The sequence below is a fragment of the Perissodus microlepis genome, chromosome 23 (genome assembly GCF_051167445.1).
Source record: "Perissodus microlepis isolate ML-2025 ecotype Zambia chromosome 23, ASM5116744v1, whole genome shotgun sequence".
Taxonomy (NCBI): Eukaryota; Metazoa; Chordata; class Actinopteri; order Cichliformes; family Cichlidae; genus Perissodus; species Perissodus microlepis.
This window is the reverse complement of record NC_140482.1, coordinates 9,228,893-9,256,070: the sequence shown is the minus strand read 5'-3', so window position 1 is coordinate 9,256,070 and position 27,178 is coordinate 9,228,893. Positions and strand designations below refer to the sequence as shown.

At 39.8% G+C, this 27,178-nt stretch overlaps 1 protein-coding gene across 2 annotated transcripts; it reads left to right on the top strand.

Moving 5' to 3' along the window:
* Nucleotides 1–7,131: 7,131 nt before the first annotated feature.
* On the top strand, nt 7,132–18,583 carry slitrk5 (SLIT and NTRK like family member 5). Of its 2 annotated transcripts, none has more exons than XM_084921339.1 (2): nt 7,132–8,087; nt 10,005–18,583. In XM_084921339.1, the coding sequence occupies exon 2, from the start codon at nt 10,063–10,065 to the stop codon at nt 12,688–12,690; it is 2,628 nt and encodes an 875-aa protein (XP_084777465.1). In that variant the 5' UTR covers nt 7,132–8,087; nt 10,005–10,062; the 3' UTR covers nt 12,691–18,583. The 2 variants fall into 2 exon arrangements, with proteins under 2 accessions (XP_084777465.1, XP_084777466.1); XM_084921340.1 differs by lacking the exon at nt 7,132–8,087 and adding an exon at nt 8,835–9,345.
* The last annotated feature ends 8,595 nt before the right edge of the window (nt 18,584–27,178 follow it).

Here is a 27,178-nt window from a genome sequence, read left to right as displayed (position 1 = left end):
TGAAACAGAATTTCCTCACCCTTGTGGTTGGAGGTATTCTGTGATATCAGGTGGATATTCTGAAACAGCAGAACAGCTATGGCGTTTTATATTGCCTAGACCACATCACTGAACCTAGACACAGTACTCTCATATTAGACATCAGTTCTGTCTGGAACTATGAAAAGTTTGGATTCCTTTACAGTACTGTGCAAATTTTTGGTTCAAAACATCAGTAGGAGAACGTCAGCTCAGCTCAGAGGTACAAGAGTCTACAGCAATCAGTAAAACATGGCGGAGGTGGTGTCTTGTACTTTGAAGGTGATGTTGGGGATTAGAATTAATAGAAAAAAGAGTTCAAACTGTGCTATAGAAAAAAAATATGTAGTGGTCGTGACAAATTAGCATGATTTTTTTCTTGGAGATAAAATGTAACTATTTAACATAACTGGCTACCTGAGAATTAAGAGTTATCCTTGAGTTTTTAAAGCCAGTACTATTTCTGATAGTACTGCTATGTAATTTTCACTCTTATTTATTGCATGCAAACTGCAGTTCTTGCCACCATCACATCAAAAGCATCAGTATAAAGTTTATCAGCTGTAAAACTGTTCAAGGACAGCTTCTAAAATGTCTTCAATTAATATATTTCAGTAAGAAACATCAAGAGGCATTTTGTGGGCTAGCCACACATTATTAATGTTAATATGTTTTTTGTATATGTTAAATATAGCTTCCAAAAAGCAGAAAATGGGCTTGTACTGTAGCTTTGATGGCAGTTGCATTAAATGTGGCACAGCAAGGACTGAATCCATTTAGTGGCGTGATTGGTGGAGTGACACTAGCAGAAAGCAACAAAACGCTTTTGCTTCCACATCCTATCCATCCAAGCTTGTCTCATTAGCCTTCGTTCCATTACAGGGCCAAAAACTACATCCAAGGTTGTTTATGTAAAGCAATTTCTGGACTGCATCTTGTTATCAGCAGAGGAGATGTGCCAGTTGGATTGTACTGTCAAAGTGAAATTGTTTTTTAATTTCACATTATCAGGTTTTTGAATGGATCCTGGCCCCGAAGACCTGTTCTAGACCTACTGGGTTATAACGGAAATTGCTAGCAGCACCAATTGGCCTCTGGACATGCAAGCCAGATGAGACTTCATAAGTTAATCATACCACAATCCATATCAGGCTCTCTGCTGACAAAATAATTTGATTTCTATTAAGGGAAACAGTCAGAATTGCCTTAAAATAATGTAAGCCTAAATGATGAGGTTGCTTTAATGTTAAGCATCTCACTCGTTTAATTTACAGCTATATTGCACATAAATGCAGTATTTTATTACTTAGTGTTTGTCTGATGTCATGTACTGCATTAACAAATCTCCAGACCCAGAAAAGGGAATTATTCAGAGTTAACATCCACTTGTATACACTGACAAACAAGTCAGCACATTAAAACACTGACTGAAATCTTTTTCTTTAAATGGAAGGGGATAAAACGTAAAATGTCAAATTGGAAAGAACAACCAATGGTGTATATCCCCAAAGAGATGTTTTCTTTTAGGCACATTTCTTTATTTCCTCTACACACTGCTTTTGGCTCATAGCCTGACTACCAGAAGGCTTTTTCTCTGATATCACAGACAGCCAAGTCCAGAACACAGTAAGACTGAAGTGTGTGAAGTGCATAAAAACACAATGAATATATGATTATTGTGATCGGCACTTCTTTGAATATCCCCCTCTTTTTTTGGTCCAATGAAACAAAAAGTTCAGTCTTGTTTCCTGGAAAGAAATATGCAAAGCTCATTCGTTATAAATCTATGTCAAATTAAATATAAGGTAGCAACATTTCTTCCCATTTTCCTGAAAGATTGCCACACCATGTCAAAGATGGCATTTCAACATTCAAACTGAGATCTTTTTCTATTTTTGTAAGAAATAAACATTCATTTTGAAGGTTGTGGACATTCAGTGTTGTGAAACACATTAGAAAAAAGTCTAATATCCATTTGGATTAATTACTAGTATGATTTGTTATAAAAAAAAGACCAATATTTCAAAAGTAAAGATAGGGAGGGTTTCACCACACTGTAAAAGACATTCTGCCTGGCAAATGTTTTAATAATTTATGCCTCAAAGGTTTAAATTCTCATCTAAGATTAAAGATGATTATGTCCCTCCCAACAACATGATATCTTTGGCTTTTGAAAAGTTCTCTCCAAAGTCCTGTCAATCAGGGTCCCAAAACAGCAACATAAATGCAAAACCAAGAAATATTTTTATTCTTACTTTCCTCTATCGTATAGAGTTATGGATAGTTCTCTAGGACTAGCTTGTGCTTTGACCTTATATTAAGAATATCATTAAACTATTTTTGGAAATTATGACTACTGCATACTCCAGCTAAAGAGAAGACTGAGAACCCAGCCTGTTTTCAGCACATAGTTCAACTCTATCAAGCATTATGTGGGGACAACACCAGCATGAGTAACCTGCATAACTGTGAAGGCACCATTAATGCTGAAAGATATGTATACAAGTGTTTAAGCAATCTATAGAGAGGAAAGGCAATACAATGCTAAACCCTATTCTGTTCTTTACTTCAGCATGGATAACAGGACCTAAACTGCCATACATGTAGTCTGGACTTGTTAGCCATTGAATTTATTCTGGCACGTTGTGAAAATAAATTTAAAAAAATAATAATAATTAAATTAAAACTACATCAACTAACAATGGAAAATTTTTGATGTCAAATTGAGCTTCTTAGTTATCAAATGTTTACATAAGAAAGAAGAAATGAAATGACACCACGTAACTGGAACATGTTGCTTACACTATTAAACTTATCAAATTGTTTGATTTTTATCATTTTAACTATAAAAAATTATGTCAGCACAGGAATCAAAGCCATCATTATGCCCTGACCTATGATATTACCAAAGTGTTTTAATCTGTATCTACTACCCCAATACCTGATAATACATTAACTTGGCAGGAGTTACAAATGTTCTTATTAGTTCATTAGTCTGAGGTGTGTATTCACAGTCTAAATATGGGCAGCAGGAACACAAGATGATATCCAATGCTGTGCTATGATTTAAGTTTCCAAATCTTTGTTCCATGTGAACCCACTGATGAAAATAATGTAAACACATGAAAAAATTATGATATGGCATCTTTTCTTAAACATTATTCATTATTTATTCCTTGTTAATCAATATTTCAAGCATCTGTGGGCATCTAATGAGCAAAATTATGTTGATTTTTTTTTATTGCATTTTACTGTACCATTTTCAAATAGATATTAAATATATTAAATGTGTTTCTATAACTATTTACAGCATGCTGACTTTTTGGAATCACTGTTGTACGTTGTGTTACCTAATAGTGATTATGCTAATCTTGATTAAAAAAATCTTTGATAGAGTAAAAAATGCTTTGAGTAGTGGAGCTTTTGAGATGAGTTCATATAAAGGATACGTGTTAGGCTCACAATAGCGTGAACTTTAATTTGCATTTGATATCTTGCCTATTTATTCCAAACCTATATTACAGTACAACGTGCTTTATGCTGCAGATCTATGGTAATAGCTTTTATGTTTGTATGAACCCCATTAGCCTGTGTCAAGCAGCGATTAACATCCACACACAAAGATGGTAACATATGTGTTTGCCCACAGAAATGTTCCCTGACACACGCCGGTGTGTGCTGATGAAAATGTGATCATATTTAAAGAGACGTCCACACACATACTGTGACCACCATACTTTATTGAAGCTATGTAGCGCTCTCCCTCTATCTAGCTCTCCCATCAGCGATACACAAAGTCATTTAAGGCAAAAAAAAATTTAGGACAGCTACACCCCCTTGCTATGATGCCATGATGCCTCTCAGGGGAGCCTGCCATAGTTCTTTCCAGAGGGAGGAAGCAAAAACCCTGCCGCATTAGTTTTTTTTCCATCGCTGTATTCCAGCTGGGGTTCCATAGATACTGATTTGTCTATCCCCACAGGATAGACCACTCTTAATACGATTACAGAGCTAGAGACTTTAAGATAATTCAAAGCATCTCCACGGTTAATTCTGAGAAGGCGGCATGGATGCCACATCCGCTTATTGTCGTTCCCTGCATGCTAAAGAGAGCATAAGAGTTGACTTATTACCACACAATACTGACTAAGTGGGAAATCTCTTTGGACATGGCGACCCACCATATGCTAGATTTAATTCGATTTTCTTTTTAGGCTTTAGTTAAGTGCTTCTAAAGTTTCTTGTTCCACAGCAAGAGGGTAAGAGGGCAGCTGTGGCTTTGACTTGAATTGCTTCTTCAAGAAAGGGCAAATAAGCCACGAGTTTGCTAAAATACAGAACACTTATAGCGACACAGCAGCATTAGCGTATTGGGTGCAAAACTGGATTAAACCTAATCCTAGAGTAAATTCATTTCTTTCAATGCAGATCTCTTGCAAATGTGTGGTTTCTAGGACTAGGAGCTTAATCCAAAGAAGGGTCCATAAAGAGATGTGATGTGTTTGCTTTAGCTGAATTGTCTGCTACATTTTTAATACCCACTTAATCTGAGGTTAAAGGTTGTCTTAATGAGGAATATGCCCTGCCATATCAATAGATGTTATAAGATGTTATGGTGATGGCTTTTAAAAATGCAGGTAGTTCATAAACACTTTTTATAAAAGAGAAACACGGTCAGCTTGATGTCACCCAGTGGATTTGGGTTTTTAAGTCTCAGTGTTTGCATTATTACTGCTTCCATGTTATTGTTTGAGGAGCAAGAGGTGACTGTATTTAGAGCACAGGATGGTGTGCTATAGGTTGTTAGCAAAATGGGTGCAGGGCACAAACACTGATGACAAGCAGATAAATATCAATATTTTTTTCCTTTTACTCTGAATGCTTTTGATGGGCTGTACCTCTAATATGAAAAAGCATAACCTGCTTTAACCTCCTTTTTGAGTCTGAGGGGCAACTTTACTTAAAAAATTAACATTTAGTTGTATTCAGCATTAAAAATGTCCTTTTCAAGCCAGACATGTTCCTCTACCTTTACCTAAAAGGAAATAAAAATATAATTAGGGTATTTCTGCATCGGCCTTCCGATGGGCGCTGGTAAAGCCTAGCTGTCTGGAATTTGTATGGTGGCCTTAAGAGGTCAAATTCACTCAAGCTTAAGAAAAGACTAGCAGACAGAAAAACATTGCAAAAGCACACAAAATACAGCAGAAGTTGAATAAAACATAACAGAAATAACAAAAAAAATACTGTAAAAGGCATAAAAAAAACCACAAAACAAAAGTGAAGTGTTTTTGGGGACACAGGTGCAGAAGTGACAAGCTAACAGTAACAGTAAGGCTATGTCCACACTAATGCGTTTTCGTTCCGTTTTGGCCTCCCGTCCACACTGAGACGGCGTTTTCGCTCATGAAAAACGCAGCGTTTTGAAAACGCATACATTTGAAAACGGTTCTTTTTCGTCGCAGTGTGGACAGCGAAAACGGAGACTTTCTAAAACGAGGACGCGTGTTACTCATATGATGCAGTCATGTGACCAATTAAACTAAGATAACGGAGGGCATTATACAGCAGTTGTTTTGTTTGCTCTCAATTTTGACAGCCCTGTTAAAGATTTATATCAGTTTGTACATGCTCCAGATAGCTTTTCTTCAAATTCTTTAACTCTCACTCACTTTTGCAACTTTGTACTTTTGTGTTACTCGCAGCAACAACTCCACCTCATTGTTAGTCCATTTAAAAAACTTGGTGCTTCTCCTCAACATTTTGCCGTGATGTTTCAAAGAGCTGGAAAGTAAATAAACGGCAGACAGAAATGAGGCAGGCGGAATCTTCTTGCATTTCACACATGTGCAGTACTGGAACGTAAGCATTTTCGGCCATTTCAATGTGGACGCACAACTCTGTGACAACGACTGAAAACGCTAGTGTGGACGCGGAGCGTTTTCAGACGAAAATGCTGTTTTCAAATCTATCCGGGCTAGTGTGGATGTAGCCTAAATGTGTATTTTCAGTATTATATGTAACGTGACAAAACATGTTACTGCATTGTTTCCGCCTCTCTGATGAACACTGCTTCTCTTAAACGTGTCTCAGTCTCACAGCAATCCTTCTTTAGCTTTGGTTTCTGTCACTTCTGCAGCTGGTCCATCATGTTATTGTGTCCCCACAAACACTTCTTTTTTGTTTTGAGTTTTTAATTATGACTTTTACAGCATTTATTTTACATTTTTTGTGATTTCTGTTCTGTTTTATTCAACTTTTGTTGTATTTAGTGTGCTTTTGCTGTGTTTTTCTACTTGCTGGAATTTTCATGAGTTGCAGTTCATTTGACCTCTCTGACCCACCGTAAATTTACCTAGAGACTATAATTGTTTATGTATACATAAACACTTACAGCTGCTCTCTTACAAAAAACTTTAGAAGGCTGTAAAGATGTTAAAGTTGGGCCTTTTTAACATGGGGGTCTATGGGAGTTGACTCACTTTTGAAGCAAGCCTCAAGTGGCATTTGTGGCACTGCAGTTTTGGACTCTTCTGCTTTGAGTTCACTATAACTGGCTGGTTGATCAAGTCCAGTACAAGGAGGCAGGGGGATAACAATGTGCAGCTAATACATTCCTGAAGTGCCAAGAATTCATATTGATGGTGCCTCAAAGAATGTTCTTTTCAGCAGTTCAGGATGGGTGTCAGCCATCTTGTCCCAACTTCTCTAAAAAAGGAAATCAAGGGGGGTACTGTGGCCATTTAATGACAAATGAAGAGCTCCCACTGTGTCCAGCTGTGACTTTCAAAAGCATGGAGGAAGGCTTGGTGGATAACAGCTAAATCGCTGCTGAGTGACAAATCAAATGGTTGTTGCAGCTAAATCACAAGACAGCGAGTTACAAAGTGCAGCCTGAGAATGCAAGTCCTGCCAAGAAGCCTTTTTCATCATTATGCTGCCCTCTACGGGTCTTCTTCCTCCAGCCTCCCTCTTTTTCCACCCCCCCACCCATCCCCAACACACACACATCATCATCATCATCACCCATCCCCAGCACCACCAGCCCGCCTCCTCCACATTACCACAGCTTGCACCCACCTCCCCCCCCCTCTCCTCCCCTTCCTAAACCACCCCCCTTAAAGACTATTGCGCGCATTAAATTGCTTTTCATTTCCGTGCTGTGACAGTCTCTGAGATTGGGGGGGATTTATGCATTTTCACGAGTGACTTTCACTGTCATGCTATGGTAATTATTTCATAATACGTCCTTCGCTGCAGGGCACGGGCTGGTTTGCACCAACCAACCGAGATCAAGTTCCACTAGTTGACAACGTTGGGTGGAAAGATGAAGCGCGCGCGTACATAGGATATCCTATGAGCAGGAGCAACAGAACTGCAGAAAACAGAAGAAGAAGAAGAAGGAGAAGAGGAAAGGGGGGGATCGGCTTCTCGCAGCCGAGGCGGCAACTGGAGGAACATTGATCTCCGGTCGATTTGGACGCACTGGCAATTGAAATAAAGAGACCTTGGGCAGATCTATACATAAACTGATAGGAGCCGCACCGCTGGCAGCAGACAGGGGTGGGGGGGATTCGTGCCTCTCTCTGAGCCGCTTCCTTCGTCAGTGCGCATGGATGAAAGTCACAGTTAAAATGCATGCGGCAAGTCCTGTCTGATGTGGGATTACCGCGTTTTTATTCGCCCCCCTCGCCTCCCGACCATGTTCCAACTTTGGTTTTGGCTCTTTTTCCGAGATGACACTGCTAATTTCAGTCGGCGCTGGGAGAGCACCGGAGCCCGTTTCGCCGCGCCGGCTGTCACATCATCGGCGTGAATGAGAACGTTACCCGCGCTCGTCCATGCCTGGTTTATGGAGCTAAACACCGCGGAGACTTGACTTGATTTTTTTTCTTTCCTCTTTCTTTTCTTTTTTTTTCTTTTCCTCCTTTTTCTTTTCTTTTTTTTAACCACCGGCTGAAGGGCGGACAGTGAAATCACGAATTCCATGTTTTCACTGAGGCTGGGGGGAAAAGACCGGACACAGCCGTGATTTTCGGCATGTTTTGGCGTTTACCGGAATCAGCACGGTAAGAAAACCCTGATTTCTTTTCTTTTCCCCCCCTTTCTTTTGGTTTAACTGCTTGTCTCAGCTGAGACGTTATGCCTTTTTAACGTATTCTTTTTTTTATTGGGAGGAGGAGGGGTGAGTGTGTATCTGTGTGTGTGTGTGTGTGTGTGTGTGTGTGTGTGTGTGTGTGTGGAGGGGGGGGGATCTCTCCGTGGTGCTGAAACCTGCTTCCACCCTCAGTCACATTACTGAAGTTGATCCCGGATTTAAAGATGCTTTTAAGAAAGGTGTCTGCGGCCGCTGTGCCACTAACAAGCACAGAGCCCGCATTTCTGCGCTCCAGTTAGAGCATCCCGTTTTTTTAAAAAAGCCTGCTGCATCCGCACACGGATGCTCTGCAAAGACAAGGCGCGCTGATGCACTGGCGTTCCAAGTTATATCTCCATTATTTCCGTGAGCCTGGCTTTTAGAAACAAATATTTATTTATTTATTTATTTATTTGAAATGGTGTTAAACTGAAATATTTCAAACATTTTGATTGACACCTCAGTGGTGGAGTAGACTACCTGTGTGCGTGCGTTAAAATTGCGCTTATTTATTTTATTTTGATTTTTGGGGGGAGGGAGGGGGTGATTTATGGAGCGATGTGTGGGCTTTTTGTGCTCTTTTAAGGAACGCACACAGACCCAAATGTGTGCGTCTGCTGTGCACGCGCGCGCGCGTGTCTGCACGCGCGCGTCTGAGGCGGAGAGAGAGAGGGAGAGAGAAAGAGAGAGAGATCTGTAACCTTCTATATAGCAGATGCCATACATAATACTTGATTATAGAATTATTTACTCCACGTCAAAATGTAGTTTGGATCAGAGATCCTCCGCGAGATTTGCCTTTGATCAACTCCTCTCCTTTCTTTCTTTTCAATCTTTCTTTTCTTTTTTTCCTCTTTTTTCCGCCCGTGGGCAGCAGCAGCAGAAGAAGGAGAAGAAGAAGAAGAAGGGCTGCGACTGTCGCCTTGTAGGCTCATATTCACATTTTCTATGGCAGGCCGGATATATATATGTGTATCCATGTTTCTACAGAGATGAGGACTGTCTGCTTCTCCCTGTCGATTGGTATCAGGGAACCGGCATTTTATTTTTATTCGCACCGAGGACGGTTTTTAATCATAGCACAGGAATAAACCCCCCCCCCCCACCACCACCCCCCCGTCTTTCATCCTCATATTGTGGAGGTGGAGAGAAGGGATCCGACAGTTTCCCCAAGTCGTCGGGTATGGGGGGTGAGTGAGGTATCTTTGTAGTTCGGAGACAGGAGTTCATCCTCGAGGTTTTAATGTGCGTTTGAATCCTCAAAGGAAAAGACAAACAAACAAACAAACATTTACACATAATAATAATAATAATAATAATAATAATAATAATAATAACAGAGACCGTAAATGCAACAATCACCCATCTCACAAGGAATGTGACTCGAGATTACCTGACAAGAAGTGTCGTTTGTCGTTTTTCCACTGTCATTTGTTAACAAATACTCGAATCTCCGAGTCTGCAAACGGTGGATGGCGATAGCTTCTTCTTTTTCTTCTTCTTATTCTAACAAGATGGATTGGAATTCAGGCGAGCTATCAAAAAATGCGCAGTGGCCGTCCAATAGCGGATATTTGTGTTAATTTAAATACAACATTCTTTATGCATGCAGTTGTTAAACACGCAACTTGTTTTCTGCCACTTTCAAAATCAAAATGATGCCGACATAACACATCTGCATATTGGAAAAATATGTGTGCGTGTGTGTATGTGTGTGTGTGTGTGATGAATACATCTAATGTTTGCTCGTTTAGGCTCTTCTGAGTGAGCAAATTTGCATTTCTGTAAATATTGCACCTGTGCCCATGCTGTGTAAAACACAACTCGTCCTTTTCTCTCCCCTCCTTAGATGACACCTCATACTGGTACTGCACTTGAGTGAGCTGGGGCATCCTCTCCCAGGAAAAATGCATATCTGGATCCTAAAAATAATACTTCTGATTGCATCATCTCTGAGGCTGGTTGAGATGTATGACAATTATGGGGAGATCTGCCGAAACCTGTGCACGTGCGAGGAGAAGGAAGGGATCCTGACGGTGAGCTGCGAGAACCGGGGGATCATCAGGCTGACGGAGATCAGCCCTGTCCAGTACTCCATGTACCACCTCCTGCTCACGGGGAACCTCCTGAAGAAGCTGTCGGTCGATGATTTCATCAATTACACCGGGGTGACCATCCTGCACTTGGGGAACAATGATATCTCTGAGATAGAGTCGGGTGCCTTCAATGGACTCCAGGGATTAAAAAGGTTGCACCTGAATAACAACAAGATAGAAGTTCTGAGAGATGAAACCTTTAAAGGACTTGAGAGCTTGGAATACCTACAGATTGATTATAATTTCATCACAAACATAGAGTCCAACGCCCTGAGCAAACTACACCAACTAACAGTGATGATTCTGAATGACAACCTGCTCTCTGCCCTTCCTCCCAACATCTTCCGGAATGTCCCCCTTACGCACTTGGATCTGAGAGGGAACCGCTTAAAAATGTTCCCCTATATTGGCCTCCTAGAGCACATGGACAAAGTTGTGGAATTACAACTGGAGGAGAATCCGTGGAATTGCTCCTGCGAGCTCATTGCTCTGAAGGCTTGGCTGGAGAGTATAGCTTACACAGCTCTGGTGGGAGAAGTGGTGTGCGAGACGCCATTCAGGCTCCATGGAAGAGACCTGGATGAGGTGTCAAAGCAGGAGCTCTGCCCACGAAGACCCCTAGAAGACACAGTCAGGCCTGCGCCGCCTAGCAGCACTAATGGATACTACCAGACCACACCAGCCGCTGTCACAGCCTCTGCCACCTCCTCGGCTGTTTTAAGGTCTTCTTCCAGGCCTACCAAGGGCACACGGCAATTGAACAGAACCAGGTTAAAGCCCACCTCCCGAATACCTGGCGGCAATCCATACAACTATGGCCCCATCATTGCTTTTCAGACCAAATCTCCTGTGCCTTTGGACTGCCCCACTGCCTGCACATGTAATCTGCAGATATCTGAAATTGGGTTAAATGTCAACTGCCAAGAGAGAAAGATTGAAAGCATTTCTGACCTAAAACCCAAGCCATACAATCCTAAAAAAATGTATCTCACTGGAAATTACATCCCTGTGGTGCGGAGATCAGATTTTGTCGACGCCACTGGATTGGATTTGCTTCACCTGGGAAACAACAGGATAACTCTGATCCACGACCGGGCTTTTGGGGATTTAACCAACCTGCGTAGGCTGTATTTGAATGGTAATCTCATGGACAGGCTCACAGGAGAAATGTTTTTTGGTTTGCAGAACTTACAATATCTTTATTTAGAGTACAACAAAATCAAGGAGGTCGATGCGGGCACTTTCCGCTATCTCCCTAATCTGCAGCTGCTTTTCCTGAACAACAACCTCCTAAAAACTTTACCTGCGGGCATCTTTTCCAGCCTCTCCCTGTCTAGGCTTAATCTGCGTAACAACCATTTCCAAAACCTCCCCGTGAGTGGTGTTTTGGATCAGCTCAAGCTGCTGTTGCAGATAGATCTGTTTGAGAACCCCTGGGAATGCTCCTGCGACATAGTGGGGATGAAGATATGGCTCGAGCAGCTCAGTGCAGGCACTGTGGTTAATGAGGTCGTGTGCAAGACGCCAAAACGCCACACAGGAATGGACCTGCGTTCTGTCCCGTCAGAGCAGCTCTGCCCAGATTACTCCGAAGCCTATGTCTCGCCGACTCCACCTACGGAGGAGCCCATGGACGAACACGTTGTCACCACAGGTGCTACTCGGAGGTTGGAACCCCCTGGCAGCACCGTCCCCCTCTCCGTCCTTATCCTCAGCCTCCTGCTTGTTTTCATCATGTCTGTCTTTGTGGCCGCGGGGCTCTTTGTTGTGGTCATGAAAAAGCGTAAAAAGTCACAGAGTGACCGTACTAGCACTAACAACTCCGACGTCAGCTCTTTTAACCTGCAGTACAGCCTCTACAGCAACCGCTCTGGACCTAAAGTTAAGGCCCCGGCTGGTCATGTATATGAATATATCCCCCATCCAATGGGCCATATGTGCAAAAATCCCATTTACAGGTCAAGGGAGGGGAACACAGTGGAGGATTACCGTGACCTCCATGAGCTCAAGGTCACATACAGGAGTACCCCAGATGATGAGAGGGACAGTAGTACGATGAGGAGCCCTTCATACAGTGTTAGCACCATCGAGCCACGTGAAAACCCTTCCCCTGTGCAGGATGCAGACCATTTCTTCAGAGGGATCCTTGAACCCGATAAGCAGTCACCCCACCAGTCCATCCCGTCAATCCCAGCAGGGGCCAATTTAGAGTACAAGTATACGGGGCCCGTGTCGTACACGTACAACCCAAATTTTGATGTCAGACGTCAGTTCTTGCACCCGGAGAGAATAAGAGAAACAGTGCTCTATGGCACAGCACCCAGTACTGTTTATGTCGAGCCCAACAGGAATGAGTATTTGGAGCTAAAAGCTAAACTGCAGTCTGAGCCTGATTACCTCGAAGTTCTTGAGAAACAGACCACCTTTAGCCAGTTCTGAGCAACAGAGTCGTGAGCATAATGAAGCATTTTCTCTCTCGACCCTCCTTGAAACAGTGGCTCAGTTTCTAGGGTGCCTTGGCACAAATACAAACAAGCAAAAGAGAAAGAGTTGAAACGGGGTGTGCCGAACAATCTTATTCTTATTTCAGAAACATGACATTACAGGAATGGATACAGCTTTCTCGAGACATGGATGAACAAAATTGCTTAACTGATGATGCAAAATCTATTTTTCTATGGTGAAGATTGAATAACACACAAAAATGTAAGTGTACAGGTAAATCTTACCCAACTTCATTTTCAGGAATATAACCATACATAAGATATATTGTGAATCAGAAAAAGAAATGTTTATAAAAATCACACCTGGACATACAAGAAAAAAACAAACAAACAACAAAAAAAACCCAACACATTGTACAGCAGATCATCAAAACTGTGTAGGACTATTTTCTGCTGTAGTCTGTAAGTAAGTATTTATTGATATAATCTGCCATGTCTTTTCAAAACTTTTGATTCTTCATCAGTATTACCTGTGTCATCATCCTCCATCATCCTCCGGAAAAAGGCTTATGTTTCTAGTTTCATTTACTGTAGCTCTGCATTGTAAAAGTGGCTTTTCTTTTTCCTTTTTTGTTTTTCATTTCTTTTGTTTCTCGGAAAGTGGCACACCCCAATGTCCAAAACAGACTGCGTCATTTGAAGAAGATGAAAAAAAAAAGAAAAAAGAAGTGTCTTTGTATGCTTTCTGCACTTTTTGGAAATGGAAGGCAAGTTAGCCTTCAATGAGCTCTCATAAAGGAGATTATTATATTAAAAATGAATATGGCTATTCATTCTTAATATGTAGGATTGATATGTTCTCAAAACGAAAATTCATAAATGATATTTGAAGTATTAATTATGTTGTGTAATACTGGCATTTTAATCAATGTAACACCTATTTTTATACGATCATTGGCAAATTCTCTATCGATTATGGGTTTCTTTTGTTTTGATTGCTTTGCACTTATTGCACTATATTGACCAAACTATGTTATTGTCATCAAATAAACATGATGTCAGGTTCATATAATGTGCTTATGCGGAAACTGAAGGTGGAATGAGGCCATTTGGGTTTTTGGTTCAGCATGTGGGTTTTAGATGTGCAATCAAGAGAGTTTTCCCACAGCTAAAAGTTGTTTTATGCCATAATCAGTTAACAATATATCGCCTGACCAGATCAGACTATGGTGTGCACTCAGTCAAAGAAGATAAAGACAGTGTATACGTGCTCCACTTAAAGGGGAGGTTGCGTCGTCAGTGAGAATTGAAATCAATGGGTATTAATCAATGACCATTATGTAAGGCTGGCCTTCTGCAATTATACCGCGACAACATAATCCACATTGTCGTCTGTCAATGGATGAGCAGGTGTTTTATATAAACATCATTTAACATCTTCGCAAAGTCAGCGGGTATGAAACATAAAGATGTGCTGGATTATGTTTTTGGTGTCGAAACGTAATAGGTTTGTTTGATATGCAAACAGTTTTGTAAGTCAAGAAGTTTAAAAATATAAGAAAACATGTTCAAAATCTGCTTTTTTTCTCCGGTCTTTCAAGTGCTTGTTTGTTAATTGACTTCTCACTTGACCCACTTAAATCCAATATGCAAAGTAGATCTCTAAAAATGCAGAGGATGCACTGTGCCACCATTTTCAGTGTGCAGCAAGCGTCACCATTTAGGAATTCAGTGTTCCAGAACAGAGATGGGCACGGATCTTTCTGGAGAGGAATCAAAAGAATGGAAGAAGTGTGTGTGTGTGTGTGTGTGTGTGTGTCGGGGAGGGGGACTGTGCCACATCAGACACCTTAATGCGACACTTAATTCTGAACTCAAAAGGAATAACTATGAATTTATATTATTTTAATCGACTTTTTCCCTGTAGAAAACGTCTATTTTACGGTATTTAACTGTACTGAGTTTTCTATGCGGTGCCAGCTGCCTTTTCTCAATGACAAAAAAGGGAAAAAATCCAATGCTCTGGGTCTTCTTCTTTTGTTAGAGCTTTTCATAGAAGCCCAGAATGAGAACAGAAGGCACCATTTGGGAGATGAGGAGTCCTGGAACTGAGTGTAACTGTGGATGTGTCATACATGTAGCAGGGGATGTGAATCATAGCCAAGAAGTGCGTGCAGTTGCCCAGTATTAGTGGCCTATGGGATGTCGCAGTACTGACAATTTTTGACATTATTTATTTTTCTGATGCCAATGTTGAAAGAGGAAATCATTTATAGTTTACTGAGGTTCAACAAGGATCTGAGCAGTGCATTGACAAATTGTTTAAAATGCGGGCAGATGGCTCTTTTTCTTTTTATCTGTTTTATTATTATTATAATATTCATAGTATTGTATTTTTCAGGATTATTTGGCTACGTTCAAGAGAAAAATGAAAAAAAAAACAAAAACAAAAACGCTTTAGCACAATTACATAATCACTGAATCATGTATTCCAAATGGGCTTGTTAATACCATATGCGTGCATATGCACATCTCTCTAGCCCAAACTCCCAATGTGGACGTTTATCACTCTGTCCCGGTGTAATTGGGGGATGGATGCACTGAGAATCCCACTGCAGGAGGCTATAATGTGCACATGTGTGTGCGTAGTGATAGAGGGGAATGGCGGGGGGGGACTACTTCCAGTTGAAATAATGCTTTTAACCAGCCAATGGCCTCTAGGTACACAAATGGATGCATCAAGGAAGGACAAAGAGTTTATTATTATTATCCTTTCCCGGATTATTTAGTCTATAGCCTTCTATCAGGCTTCTATATAGTGCATTCAGCGGCTGTGGAAGTTTTTCAGCAATAATCCCTCACACAAACAGTACGATTTCTGCAGTGGTCAATATTTGTATTCAGATGAGGAAAGAAGCTCTAAGGTGAAATATCTCCAAATGTGTTGCTTCATGCTACACACGAGCCCCCATGATTTATGGCTAAAACTCACCGTGTGGAATCTGATGCAGGGCTGATGCAACACAAGGCGTGATGTAGGTGCAGATGTAGCTGTCACAGAGGCCTCACTCTTTTGCTTTGCTTGCAGCAAGGAAAGTTCAGAAGACACTGGTTAAGTTTGTTTAAAAGATTTTTTTTTCCTCAGAAAACTAAAAGCAGAGGGAGAGACACTCTCCTTCTGCTTTCACACCATTTGAGAGTTAATCAATGTTGAATCAGAGTGGGACAGCGCGTGAAACCCGTCCAAGCTGCGTGAAGTTGTTGGCTCATCATTCTGCTATTTTCGGTACATGGACTTTAAGTTGGAGGCAATTATTTTCTAACAGTGTATGAAAATACCCGGCTAATTAAACATTTTCTGGATTTGATTTAGCAGACTTATGCTAAGATTATATTTCATAGCTGATCAGATGGCACTGGCAGAGTTTTGTGTTTATGGTAAATAAAATCAGCTTGATGCTACACATACACAGGGCCACGTTTACCTACTACAGAGCCCAGGGGCAAAAGAAAGCTCAAGGCCCCCTTCAGTTCCAGTTCCTCTTTGTGTACTGCATATGTATCATGTTGCCTTTTAAGTGTCCATAATGCAAAATATGTACTGTTTAGTTTGCTTCTGAACAATTTTATTGACTAAATCATATAAACAGAAATTAAAGTATTCAAGTACATTAAAGCCAGGACTTCAATAAACAGTAAAAACTTTGATTATGCAGTATTAGTTGTTATGCATAAGAATAATTTTTCAAGACGTTTTATATATTTACATGTAAGCAACAAAAAATTCAAAGCATTCCACAAATTCAGGATTTAATACAAAGTAGAAATGAAAGCATTGGCCTTAAGCCCTCATACTTTTTATTGTTTTTAAGTCTTTTTTTTATTTGAAATGAATCAAATTTACAACAAAGCAATTGTCAAAAACAATGAAGACAGTCTTGATTATACATAATTGCTTATACATAAGGAATGTGTGTAGATTCACGTACATAACAAAAACAGTGTTCAGTAGAAATATTAGGTTTCAGCCCTTTTACCTGTCGTATACTTTAATTTTGAATTAAATTTACCACAAAGTAATTGTCAAAACTTATAAAGACTGTCTTGCTTATGTGTTAATGAGCTCTTATGCAAATGAATGGCTTGTCAAAATGTGTTGTGTTAAAAAAGCAAAAAAAAGATGTATTTGCTTTGTTTTGTTTTGTTTTAATTTTGTTAGGCCAAAACGGTGTAGAAAATTTAAATGAATATGTAGCAAATGGTGTTTTAAAAATATTTAATATTTGAATGGCTAATGCTGAATCATTTTGTTTCAAATCCTGAGAGCTCAAACAACACAAATTCACATCAACTTTTTTGATGATACAGTTGATGATTTCCTTCTTTCTTTAATATTTTTTTCGTAAGGCTTTTAATTTGAAGGATTGTATTATTGAATTGCTGGCCTGATGAAAAAAAACATTGACAAAAGTGATTAAAAATAAGTGTTATTTTGATGAAATTATTATTTTTGTTTCTTATCATATGAAAGGGGGGTGTCAAACTCATGTCCACATTTAATAAGCTTTTTTTTAAACAAAATTAGCAAAAAATAATTCAGTTAATCAATCATTACGTCTCTTTTTCACATTAATGTAATGTACCTGTCATTACAGGTACATTACATTTAAAGGTTTTGTGCCTTTATAAAATGTAAATTTTTCATAAGTAAACAGTAGTATTATTGGCTTTTATTATTTAAACAGTGACTAGATCTGAAGGCCATCCAGTTGGCTGAATTAGCCCCCCTGGAAGGCCACATATGGCGCCAAAGCCATGTGTTTGATACCACTGCAAGTGCTTCATTATTTTAAGCTTGTATGCATTGTCTCTCTTTTAGTTTACCACCTGACGCTGCAACAACATGTTTAAATGATAATTAGGCCAATGCGTGGCTGCCCGCTCTATACGGAGACAGATAGAGAGGGTGGACATTTTCCATATGCTCGAGCGATGCCTCACCTACCCCCTGCTGAAGATGCCTCATCCTCAGCGCTGCCTCGCTGCATTCCTGCCACTCGGTCTCCCTGATGATGTGAGCAATTGAGTTCAAGGAGATCTGGGTAATTGAGAGGGCAGGGATGGCATCTGACAGGCACCGATGGCTCCAATGATTACTTTAATCAGAGTGGTTAATGGAATTCCTTCAGGCATGTAGAAATGCTCAAATGTTCATCAGCATTGAACCGATTTTTACCCCCACTACTACACCTCCTCCTCTTCTACCTCACATTGCTATAATTACTGATCAGTTTTTGTTCCTGTGGTCTTGTGTGAATCCACAATGGAAGTCACTGGGATGCTTTATGGTCAGAATGCATTATGGATGAAGTGTTTCTAACACTGGTAAATGTGTTAACATTAAAAGGGTCAGTCAAGCACTCAAACACAGTGAAATCTGTATACAGACAAGCGTGTGCTCATAAAAATACAGAGCACTTTAGGCTTGTGTATAATGACTGCTCAAAATGAGACGTTTATGTCTTATTATCCAAATAAAATAATTGTTCTGTTCCATGAACACTTTACCAACTTTCAGGGCTAATCAGCCTCTAAGTTAACAGCCTTACTGTCTAGCCTGTGCTGAATAAACTTTAAGAAACGATCCATTGCACAGTCTGGATCCAGACTCCGATGCCATCTGCCAAACAAACCAGGCTACTTGTTGTTTAAATTCTGTTTATATAATTGGTTTGAGAACATTTTTTCACCCTTTTGTGATATGCATGCTGGCAAAATGTGACAGATATATTTGTATAATTTTGAATTGATTTGTTGGTTCTTCTGTCCATCTGCAAACTGTCTGGCTATGTAATGTTTGTAAGAAATGAACAATGATTTTCCTTTGAGGCGTGGTAAAATCTCAATGTTTTCCTTGCACGCTTTCTTTTTAAAATAGCTAACGACATGAAAGGCCAGAAATATTATACCAACTGTCACTTGAACAATGTGTTAACTTGTTTTATGTTGTGTTTACTAGCAAAGCAAGCAGCTGTACTAATTAGCAGAAATTCACCTTACATAATTTTCCATCCAAAAGATTATGGTATTCAATTTAGGATGTTACTACATATACATACACTTATTATTACCAGATTAGGCCCATTTTGCCTTTAAAACTTCCATAATTCTTCATGGCACAGCTTTGACAAGGTGTTAATGTTCCTCGGAGATTTTGGTTCATCATCATATGATAACGCATAGCACCACACAGTTGCTGCAGATTTGTCATCTGCTGATTTGTGAATCTGCAATTATACCACATCCCAACGGTGTTCTGCGGAGGCCATTTGAGAAAAATCAACTCGTTGTTATGTTCAACAAACCAATTTGTGATGATTTGAGTTTTGTTACCATTTGGTGCATTCTCCTGCTGGAAGCAGCCGCGAGAAGATGGGTACACGGTGGTCATAAAGTGATGAACATGGTCAGCAAGCCTACTCAGGTAGGCTGTTTCACTGATGTTGTTTATGCCAAATTTTGAGCCTAGCATTTGAAAGTCACAGCAAAAAAAGAAATTCTAAGTTTTCCCAATCTACTGTTGTCCAGTTTTGGTGAGCTGGTTGAACAGTAACGTCGGTGTCCTGTTTTTAGCTGTCAGGAGTAGCGTCCCATCTGCTTCAAGTCTCGATGCGTTGCGCATTCAGAGATGCTCCTCTGCATACCTTGGATGTAAAAAGTGGTTATTTGGGTTACTGTAGCCTTCCTATACGCTCAAGCAGTTTGGCTGTTGTCCTCTGATCTCGACAAGGCATTTTACCGGTAAACAGCTGCTCACTGGATATTTTCTCTTTTTCTGACCATTTTCTGTAAACCCTAGAAATAGGGTCAACATCAACTTGCTGCAATGTCATTGACTGATTAGATATATGCATTAACAAACAGTTGAACATGTGTGACTAATCAAGTCTATATAAAGTAAAAATATAGGAAATGAAGCTTGAATTCGTGGAATCACAGTCAGAATATACTGACAGGCCTCTGTTTTTCTTTGGAAGATTAAAATCTGTGCCCACATCATGTGCTTCAGGTTCTGCCTGAATGTTATTTCCACCAACATGTCCCTAAGGAATAATGCATAATATCCTCTCTGCAATGTTTTGTTTGAACATGATTACTCATGAGCACAAATAACATCCCACTAAAGGAAATAAGATCCCAGGGCTATAACCTAAAGGCTATAATGACAGGGATGAAACTACAGAGCACAGATTTCTACGGGTTCATTCAATCACGTCAAAATTCCATCAGGATAATCTGACTTTCATTCCCTGTAGTCAGATTTTAGGCCAAGCATTCAAGTTTGATTTCATGTGTTTTGGAATTAGGTCTGTATTTATGTATGCATAGGTTATTTATATAGAATACTGTACTACTGTAATCCTGTGTGTGCATGTATATCTGCGTGTGTGCACATGCATTAATGTCATCATGTGACATGGCATGACATAGGAGTAAATCCCTCTTTTGCTTAAAAAACAACATAATGGAAGTCATTCTTATTCTGCTGTTACCATTAGAGGCACCCCCACCCCTCTCAATTCAATGTGAAAGGTAATCCTGAATACAGAGTGGCTTGCAATTATGCTGAGAGCCAGTGTGGCATATGTACAATACTCTAAATAGAGTACCATATATTGTTCCCATGCTGTGAGGGGGAAAAAAAGAAAAATCAAGGGATAAGCTGACGTAAATGGAGTTTGATACTTACCAACAGATATGTGTGATCAAAGCTTTTAAAGAGCTGCCTTTATATCACTGACTATGTGTATGTGAAAAGATACAAAGATGTTGTTTCATGTTTTATTTAGTCATTTTTTGCACCCTTTTTTTTTTCTCATGGTTTCATTTTCTTTCCATAACACGCCTGCCTCCCCCTTCCTTCCGTCGTTTACCCTATCCTCCTTTTCAGTTCCCACCCGGCAGCCTGGTTGTATTCATCAGGCCTCCCGTTTTGTTTGTTTGTTTATGGCGGCTGCACCCGTTGATCCAGAGCTGCAGTAACCCTGTTGTTTGATAAATGGCAACCATAGCATTACTGACTCCCCAGCCGAGCCTGGTGATGCCTGGCCAAAAAAACAACAGGTTGATGTATGGCTTCCTTCAGAGTGTCAAGTCATTGAAGTAGAGTCAGTCCAGGTACTGTGCTTCTATATACATCTGTGTCTGTGGGTGAACACCTTGGAATCTTGCCCTGTCCTGGTCTGGCTCATGTGTGTCATCAGCTTGAAAATTTACTGACAAACAAAAAAAAAAGAAGGCCTATCTGTGATCAACAAAGCATGAGAAATGCATGTTTGTCAGGTTATTGTTAGGGAATTTTGTCATGCAAGTTGACAGCAGCGGGAAACAAGGTCGAGCCAGGGGACATCACTGTTTTGATCTAGACATATTTTTCCATCCGGTTTGGAACTGCTTGAGATGTTTGAGAGGATGAAAGGGTTACTCAAGTGACTTTAAAGTTTTCCATGAAGACTTGTGAGAAAGATTTAAAAAAGAAATCTGTCAAAATTGAGCATGAATTTTAGGACTCATGTGGGTAAAGCTCCACAGAAACCAAAAAGCTCCATCCCTGTTAGCGATGTCACAAAAGCAGATATTCATTGCAGAATTATTATCTCAAAAAGAATTAATTTCTCAACAATACTCTTGTAGTAGCCAGTCTTAGATAGTTGTTAGCTATTTAGGTATTAGATTTATTTCTTGCAGAGATTTGTGGATCAAAATGTTTGACTAACAAGAAATGGGAACTAGGTGGGTGCAGGGGGTTTGGTTGCAACTGGCTAATCAAATGAGTAACTACTATTAGTATAACGCCAGAGGACCAACAAAGACAAAGGACGTTAAACAAAATTCCTAATTGAGTACACCATACATGGGTGAAACAGAGCCTGAAGGATGGATGTGAACTTTCTCAATCAGGCCTGCACCATCCTAAAAGGGAAAACAAATCAATCCTCCAAAAAAAATCAGTAACAGACCACATTATGAGACTGTACTGCTTTTACTCTATCCCAGTGCATTTAATCAGTAACCCTATTTAGTAGCTTGTATCATAAGAAAAACTGTAGGCTTGTTTAAATAACTGTACATATAGCATTTAGGTGATTTTTTTCTTTTATGTTATTAATACTTTCATTGGAACTTGTAGCCAAGTTTGAGTTGAGTTGACTGAAGTGTGGCTCTTACTTTATGCATTTTTTAAGTCAGTATCGCCCTCTATACCAGAAGATAATTATATTAGCATTTCCCAGATTCCTGACAATTCCAAAAGAAAGGGGAACTCCGATGAACATTTGAATCACCTAAATTTGGCTAAAAATACTTTTAAAAAATGCAAGTTAGTTTTAATTTAAAGATCACAAATAACTGATGACTAGCTGGCCAAAATAGCAACAGGCTGGCAAAAACAACAACAGCTAAGCTAGCATTAGGGCAGCTAATTTTAGATTTGAGTGTCTTGAAAATTATAGTTTCCTTGTGAAAAACAGTTTGATTACATTTATTCACTCATTATCTAAGCCTGATAGCAGCATTTCAAAGAAAGTTTGTGTAACGCCAGCTAGCACAGGCTAAACGTCCTCAATAGCTCACCTCGGTTCCGCAGTGAGTTTTATTGACTCACCATCCTGTATCAGACTCCTTTCACAAAGTTTTACTGTCTGCTCAACACTAAATAGATGTGAAGACTTTACACCCACTATTTTGACAGCTGAGGTAAACAGCGGGCTGACAGACTACATTTAATATATACGAACACTAGCCAAAGCATTTGAGGTGACTCAGGAGTAAGAACATAAAATACTGCAAAATATTTTACTGACATGCATCAGATTTTTTTTATTCCAGATTTAGTGTTAGGTTTTGATATTAGTTAAATATGTTAGAATGTAATGTGTACAAAATTTTTTAATACACAGACAGTAGCAGAAACCTGCTGGCTATCCATCACTGGGACGGGGCATAGAGCGTTAATAAGGCTAAAAAATTGCTTCCGTAAAGTAGCTTAAGCAGAATGTCAGTGATATATGAAGAACCAGTTTTTAACAGCTTAAACAGAGCAGCCCACTACAATGCTTCAATCAGGCCCACCACAAACTGCTGATACGTCATTGCGTTAAGGCACAGGGCAAAGTGATATTATTTGGCATTTCACATTAGCTAGTTAGTCCGCACCAATGCACCTTTTCAGTACTTTATTCAATAATGTGATACACTCTGACACCAAATACTCCTTACACTGGAAATTAGCTGCATTTTTCAACACAACTCGCCTGTTCAAAATTCTTGTATTGTGTGTTTAATGTAAGCTTTCTTTGTTGCCTACAAACATTAGTGTGTAAAATCTTTGTAGAGCTGCTTCAGCCCTGCTGTACATTTTGTTTTGTCTAGGTCTAAAAATCAAAGGGAAATATATTGTCTCATATATGCTTTGTATCCTACATTTTCTGCTGCGAAATCACTTTCTTTAAAGCTCCTTTTAATGCCCGTCTTAAACAAGTGCACTTCCTCCACATGGGTGATTTGTTTTCTTTGAAAGACCTGCTATCCGACAGCATTTTAAAGCACTGTATAAGATTTTTTTGCCCTACGGGTTCACTTAATTTTCTTCAAACAGAAAATGTATTTACTTAGTATGAGTTTGGGTCACAATTATATTTTATTGTTATTGGTAAAACTGGGCTCTCTGGAGGTATGCTTCTAATAGTTTGAAAGGGTGAGATAAGCACCGCGTGTGGGTGGCTTGCGTCTTTGTGGGTCGGTCTCTGCAGCACACACTTTACCAGGTTTCTGATTTACTGTAAAATTAGCTCTTTCTTTTCTTCTGTCTCTCTATATCTTTTGCTCCCTTTCTCTCCTGTCCCCATTTTGTTTCTATCTCTGTGGCTTTGGAAGTGCAGCGAGGAGTCGGCAGAAACCGGGGCCTTACTAAAGGAATTAGACTGCGCGCTGGGAGATTGCTCAGATAATGAAATGGTGGGAGGTAGAAAAACTCATTTTCTCACTTGTGAGAGAGAGACATACTAATGTGGCTATTGAAAATAGCACTGAATAGTACTGGCAAGAAAGAAAGAGACAATTCCAAAATCCAACAGTGTTATTTGATTTCAGCTCATGAGATATGGACCTGCTTAAAGGATAAAGTTTGGCACTGGTTTAACTATCTAAAATGGAATTGTCATGATGGGAAAACTATTGTTTTCCAACTGTGTCCTCCTCCCAGATCGCAGGGAGTGACAGTTTGCTTGTATTTAGACAATAGCGAGGCTGAAGTTGGCAGAGTGTGGGTGTGCTTGTTAAAAAATGGCTCCCGTGGAAGGGCTCTGAGAGCTCTTACAACACTATTGACGTCAGCTACTTGTGATGTTCTCTCTGCTGTACCTGCGAATATGTGTGTGTGTGTGTGTGTGTGTGTGTGTGTAGGCTACATGCATGAAGAGCAGGGAGTTAGAGTAGTTTAATGAAATTCACAAAGGCTGAATGGTGAAGAATAAATAGCAAATAGAGGTGACGAATGATGCAGTGTGCAGCCGTTTTAAATTTATAAGAAGAATTGCAAGCTGACTGGTGAATAACTGTTTGTCATCCAGCTTGATGTGTACATGTAAGGAAATATTGTATCTTCAAAGCTGCACATGCCTCCTTGTTATTCTGCTCAATTTTGTCCACTATGTATCATCATTGGCATTGATCCAGACACGGTGCCAAAGGGGAAAAAAATCCAAATAACAGCTAGGTTTTATAGGAGGAATCAGCCTGCCACTCACAGAAAGAATGAACAGGACCACAAATACAAATAACTGCAATGGTGAGGCTTTTTTACTGAGATGCTTTGGGTTTGGTAGTTTTATCTTCATTTCACATTGCTTCACTTATTAATTGTAGCATTTCATTTTGAATTGCAATTTGAACATTTTCATACAGATGGTGACATTTTGGTTTGGCTTGTTGCCGCTGTGAAGGTCCCAACTCTATCCTTGCTAGTTAATCTATTTTACCTGTCTTTGGACTGAATTAATGTGTTTTATCCTCTTATTCTAGCATATTTACATCAAAGATAACAAAGAGCAAGCAGCAATACATAGAGCAGAAGACATATGAGTATGAGTGAAAAAAGGCTTTATTTAAGTTAGATACAACAGCGGTCCCCAACCTTTTTTGCGCCACGGACCGGTTTATGCCCAACAATATTTTCACGGACCGGCCTTTAAGGTATCGCGGATAAATACAACAAAATAAAACTAGTACCGGTACCGAAAAAAGAAGATTTATTCATAACACACGTGAAAAGACCCAGGAAAACTGAGTTAACGATAAAAACGATAACAAAATAACGCTGAAAACCAATAAAAAACCCTGAAAACAATACATTTCACACCTGAGCCTCAACTCTCGCGGCCCGGTACCAAACGACCCCAATCCCCGGTCCGAGGCCCGGGGGTTGGGGACCGCTGAGATACAACATGAAAAGAATTATGGGGGTTGCAAATCTGCTTGCAGATATGCAGCACCAGTGGTGAGGCTAAAACAATGCAAATTGGCTGATGTAGGAAGAGCAGCAGCAAGAACCCTCAAACAGATAACAATGACAATAGATATTGGATTAGTCAGAACAGAATGACAAGAAGGACCTGTGGTGGAGGTGGGCTGCAAAGTGGCTTGCATTGCACAGCAACTGTAGACTCTGTTAAATAAAAACCCCATCATCTCATATTTCATGATTTCATATAGTGAATTCTGGGGTATGGAGGACAAAAAAATACAACTACTTATAGCTAGAACCATTAATGAATCAATTCTGACCCCTACAGAAATCAATGTGAAGTGCTCCCCTTAATATTCACAGTATCCCTGGTTGCTCGGAACACATAGTGATGAAGGCTGCTATAATGTGAGCCAGAGCTAGCTAGATGTGATTGGTAGACAAATATATAGCTGACTGTAGTGAGATGAACGGGTCACAGATGAGATGTTGATCCAGGAGAAAGCGGGACAGAGTGTATGGAATTTATGGAATATTAATACTGGCTGTGTAGAACAGTTTGGAAACCGTCGTTGAATTAGCGTGTAATGTGTGTAATGTGTTAGTGTGAAGCAGTAATCTGAACAAATAAAGAATGAAATTAAGAAGACCAGCTGAATCGAAAAGGTTCCGGCCTCAGGAGTAGTGCAAAAGTAGCTTTACTTAGATATGCTAACTGGATGCATATAGAAGCTGAGCCATCAGCTGAGATATTTTAGTATTGAGGTTATCTGATCTACAGCACCTCTACTACTGAGGGTTTGCTCAACAGAACTATTTATTCACATGTACATTCTTTAGGAAAACCTATTTGAACTGTTTTTCTGCCCTGTGCCACCCATCAAAGCAGCCGACTTTCAGTTTTACCCCCAAACTCCAGGGATTTAAACCCTATGTTAAAATGTTCAATTTCTACCTTGTGGCCACTAGACAAGTTCAACAACTGGTTCACAACAAGGCACCATGCAAACAGTAGGAAGAAATCATTGCTGTGTATCCGATCTCATTTGCCATGTTTAAGTGTGTTAACAGGAGGAATTAGAACCAAATTAATCCACCAGAGATTCCCAGCTCATCTCACTGTCAAGATATTATTATAGACTCCATATAAATGTGTAAGGTGTCATGGGAGGATCTGGTTATTGAATTATGCCAAAATTAAACCATTAGCAGGGAGGAATCAATCTGACTAGAAACAGCGTGATGACTCTTCTCAGCAAGAAAGAATAGTTTATTTTTCACTGACATTTTGAAGGACATTGTAAAGTCTCTATCGCTTTTTGTGCTGACACTTTGCAACAGTATTTTATGAAAAATGACTGAAAAAGCAATATAAATTGGTTTACACAGTGACCTGTGGTAAAAATGCATTCCATGGGTGCAAACAATTTCCTCCTCTGTAGATATAACCTCAGCGAGGACTTTTTCCACATAAAAAAAATCCTTCCTCGTTGTAGAAAATAAAGAGGGGTTTAATTGGCCAGCAGTAAAAGGTCTGTCCATTTTTGCTCTTGGGGTTGACATTCTCATTTTTACACTGCCTTTGCTGCTAGCAAATGTTAAAGGCTGTGAATATGACTCTGTCAGCATAAGTGCACCAGTCTCTAACTAGAGATAAGGACCATATGGATCATGAATGATAAGATAATATCTATAGGTTTTCATTATGCTTGAATCTGGGCTTTATTGCTCACATTTGCAAGGAGAGAACCCACAGAAATTGCTTAAATGCACAAAAAACTTGCAAAAAATGAATTCTATAAGTAAAGCAAAGCCTGTTACGCTTCTTCTTCTTTCTGCTGACAAAATGTTAACTGCTAATGGCTCCACAATTGGCCAGTTTGCAGCTGCCCAGTTTTTAATGTGATGATTCCAGCCTATAACCTCTGTGCTCTGTAAAGGATCCAATTTAAAATGGAGC